At 33.3% G+C, this 3,990-nt stretch overlaps 2 protein-coding genes across 2 annotated transcripts; both read right to left on the bottom strand.

The window, feature by feature from the left end:
• Positions 1-717: 717 nt before the first annotated feature.
• LOC142550096 (uncharacterized) lies at positions 718-1,625 on the bottom strand. Its single transcript, XM_075659334.1, has 3 exons — positions 1,466-1,625; positions 1,277-1,360; positions 718-1,157 (listed from the first exon to the last, which is right to left on the bottom strand). The coding sequence occupies exons 1-3, from the start codon at positions 1,623-1,625 to the stop codon at positions 718-720; spliced, it is 684 nt and encodes a 227-aa protein (XP_075515449.1).
• A 906-nt stretch (positions 1,626-2,531) lies between these two features.
• LOC142550095 (uncharacterized) lies at positions 2,532-3,515 on the bottom strand. Its single transcript, XM_075659333.1, has one exon. It carries the CDS (start codon positions 3,513-3,515, stop codon positions 2,532-2,534), a length of 984 nt encoding a protein of 327 aa, XP_075515448.1.
• Between the last annotated feature and the right edge of the window lie 475 nt (positions 3,516-3,990).

The following is a 3,990-nucleotide window of genomic DNA, read 5'->3' as shown; positions in this document are numbered from 1 at the left end:
TAGTGTAGGTTAGCAACGCGAGGAGCTCTACTATTTTAGAGGAACTAGAGTCCAATATGACCGGCATACTTCAGAAAGAATAATTTAGCATAAATTTTTATATGGCATAATTTTTCTATATCAGTATAGCCTTATTGCTATACGTCTTCCGATTAATTTGCAGCATGTACATATGTTATTCCAAACACTAAAGTAATCGAATTCTTACATTGAAACTTTAAAAACATACACAAATACATGAGAAACAGATAACATCATTTATGTAGGAAGATATTCCAAGGATGTAAGACAATTCAAATAGTGAGCTTTATCTTATCTGCCCAAATATTTATTCGAAAATGGATTTTGATTCTCTTCGACACCAACTGGAAATTGGTTTGAAAAATTGTGAAAAACAGAACGAAAGATAAAACCTTCAAGTCTGACATACTTAAGCTTTGTCTTTTCACCCACATTTGTTGCAATGCAGTTTCTTTCATTTCCACTCTTTTCCCTTGATCGTGGCCGTCTATTGGTATACAAATTGAGATTTTTTATTAAATATATTAATATCATACAAAGAATATCAAAATAGTATGATTCTAACAAATAAGTTAATGAAATTATGAAACTTGACGAAGAACTTCTTTGTATACAACATTTTTTATTCTTGTATCATCAATATTTGTGATTGAATTTGGTTTTATCAAGACTTTTGTAGTGGACATTAAAGTGCCTCTAGAAAATGCAACGTATAATTGGCCATGTGAAAAACAGGTTGTGGTAGGTATATACCAACAATTGGTATAGTTTGACCTTGTGCCTTAAGCACAAACGAATCGGAAACTGTTTTCTTCTTAATTGGAAAGGATATCCCTCATTCTCAGCAGGAGACAAGGGTATTCTTGGAATAAAAACATGTTTTCCAGCATGATGTCCAACAGTTATTACTGCATGGATGACATTGTCTTCAAATTCCTTACAAACCATTCGGGTTCCATTACACATGCCTTCAGATGGATCTAAATTTCTCAATAGCATAATTGTACAGGTTTTTTTCAAAACCAAACTATGATGAGGCATTCCATTTGGAGTCAAGGTATTTAAAAATTCTTGGGGATAAAAATTTTGAGTATCGTCAATAGCTTCATCAAAGCTTGCATATTTTTTACCTTCACCTGGGAAAAATTGAATAATTTTATCATTAAACTTGTCCACATATTCATTTTTTGAAGTAAGTATTGCTCGACTTGTTAGATTCGGGAATATGTGATTTATTAGCAAATCTTCAAAAGACTCCCCATCATTTTTGCTATATTGATAATCATATCATCGGGAATTTTTATATTGCCTTCAATATCGGTAGGTTCAATCCCACTACCTATTTGTAGCAAAAAATCGCTAAAAATAGGGTCAGATTTTGATTTTATATTTTCAGTTAGAGTCAAATGTTGCATTTATTTATACAAATAAGATTTTACTAAACTTGCATTAATTGTTTCTTGAATTGTGGCTTTTGGAACTACCGGCAAAACTTGCATGAAATCTTCTTCAAGAACAACCACCTTTCCACCAAATGGTTTTTGGATTCCCGTTATATCTTGTAAACTTCTGTCAACAATTTCAATTGCTATCCGCTTCGCCATCGGTGCTTCATCCCATATAATTAATCGTGTTACACGTAACAATTTTGCTAGTCCACTTTGTTTTGATACTGTACAATAGCTTTCCTTCATGCAAATCAATTGGGATTTTAAATCGGGAATGAGCTGTTCGACCACAAGGTAATATCAAAGCTGCAACTCCCGAAGTTGGTGTAGCAAGGGCAATCATATTTATTTGCCTAACATTTTCTAGCAAAGCATGATATAAATATGTTTTCCCAGTTCCACCAGGTCCATTGACAAAAAAAGGCCACTTCCAATGGAATCTAAGCACTCGAGAATTGTTGAGAATGCATTTTGTTGCTCTGCATTTAATTTGGATTGAGCTAACAAGTCTTCAGGTGAGATATCAATAGACATTTCCTCTCGAGCTTCTGTACAAATATTATCATTGTAATCATCTATTTCAATAGTTACTCTTGGCTAATCAAAACATGAATACTTTTCCCATACTTTCCAAAATAAAATCAAGATTTGCAATGTCTTTGATACAAAAATTCTTGTTGCCATCATTTTCTTTCCTAAAATCTTCGGACATCACGTCAAAGTAAATGTCCCATAATTTTTTTACATCGGATGGCTCACAATATACTAAGATTGTTGCAAAAAGTCTTCTCAAAGCATGCGGCATTTGGAAGCTCATAGCCTCATTCAAACACTCAAAGTTGCTCGTGCTGCTTCTTTGAATGTGAAAAAATTCTTTCCATTAACCGTTAACAAATAGTTAAAAGAAGTAGGTCCTCTTACATGATTGAGCAATAATGTTAATTAATACCTTTCTCCTTCTCTAGGATTTGCAGCATTTATACGTCCAATAACTTTTACTTTCTTCCTTTCATACCAACACTTGTTTCTTTTGTCCCATATATAATGTTCTAGGAATTTGGCTTACAAACAAGATCTTGCTTTAGAATTTATTGAGAACAAATGAAAAAATTCAGTTAGCATCGTCTTTGAGGTCAATTCGTGTTGCATGACATTTTCCAAATTTTGATTCCTCGAAAATGTGATGCATTGTTTGTTAGGCAAGTGTAATGCCAAACTTATTACAGCCGGGGATATCTCGTTTAAATCAAATTCAAAAATTCTCCACAGTGCTTCTTGTGCTGAGTCCCACCTTGCAACTTGAAATTTCTTAATCTCACCCACAACAGTATCACAATTGTTGGAGGCAATATGCACAACAACTTTATCATGTCCTTTATATATATATTTGCAAAGATATTTGAAAACCGCCAATCCAGAGCATACTTCGACATTAACATGACAATCATACATTAACAGAAGGTAAGAATTGTGAGTAACAACCCATTGATTGTTTAGCTTTGCCTTTCGTATATCAACTATTTGCCCATTATTTCTTCTTCTATAAATTGGATAACCATATTTTCCTTGTGTTGTACTTTGACAAAACTGGTGTGGATAGTTGCTTTTACAACGCCCAGCAATCATAGAAGAATTATTTTTATTTAAATCCCCACAAGGACCATGCATCATATTCTTCATAACAAAATTATGAAGGTCGGGATTTTTGTCTTTGTTTGGTAATTCTGCTGATACATAGTAATTAAAATTTTCAGGACCATTGATTTTAGAATCTTGCCTCAAAATAATCAACATGTGCATATGAGGCAACCCCCTCTTCTGAAATTTCACCATATAAACAAAAGCAGCAACCACTCTGAATATTGACTTGGTAATTATTTGATTTTTTAAATCTTGTAACTTAGCTCGAAATACCCTAGTAGTTAAATCAGGTCGATCCTGAGGTTGTTGAACTTCTTTCAAATTATCTGTTATCTCTTTCCATTCTGGATTACAAGTCATTGTAATGAAAAGATCAGGTTTTCCAAACTTTCTTACTAATGCCATTGCATCAAGATATCTACGACGCACATCCCTTGGTCCTCTGACAAACGATGCTGGAAGAACTATTCTTCTTCCAATTTAATTTCCTTTTGTTTCTCCATTATAATGCTGTCAATGATACCTTGATAAAGTTTTGACCACATTTCGGCTTGGTTCCTTCTAAAGTAATCCAATCTAGTTGTTTCAAGTTTAATATACATATCAACTGCATATTGTTGCAACAATCTTCTTGTTAGAGTAGGTGCCCGTCGAGCCAAGTGTTGGTCGAGGGTTCACATTGAAACTCTATGTATAAACAATCTTTATTTTAATAATATTTGGAATTATTGTTATGGCACATCTTTATCTCTATACCCAAGCTTGTTGCATAGATAAAGTCCATGAATATACAAATAGTAGAAAGAATATGATATGCTCATATGATGAGTATCATGAAACTCATATTTGGAATACTGTATATTCTAAACAGTTTCTAGTC

The sequence above is a fragment of the Primulina tabacum genome, chromosome 6 (assembly GCF_025594145.1).
Source record: "Primulina tabacum isolate GXHZ01 chromosome 6, ASM2559414v2, whole genome shotgun sequence".
NCBI classification, from domain to species: Eukaryota; Viridiplantae; Streptophyta; class Magnoliopsida; order Lamiales; family Gesneriaceae; genus Primulina; species Primulina tabacum.
This window is presented reverse-complemented; position numbering and strand designations above follow the sequence as displayed.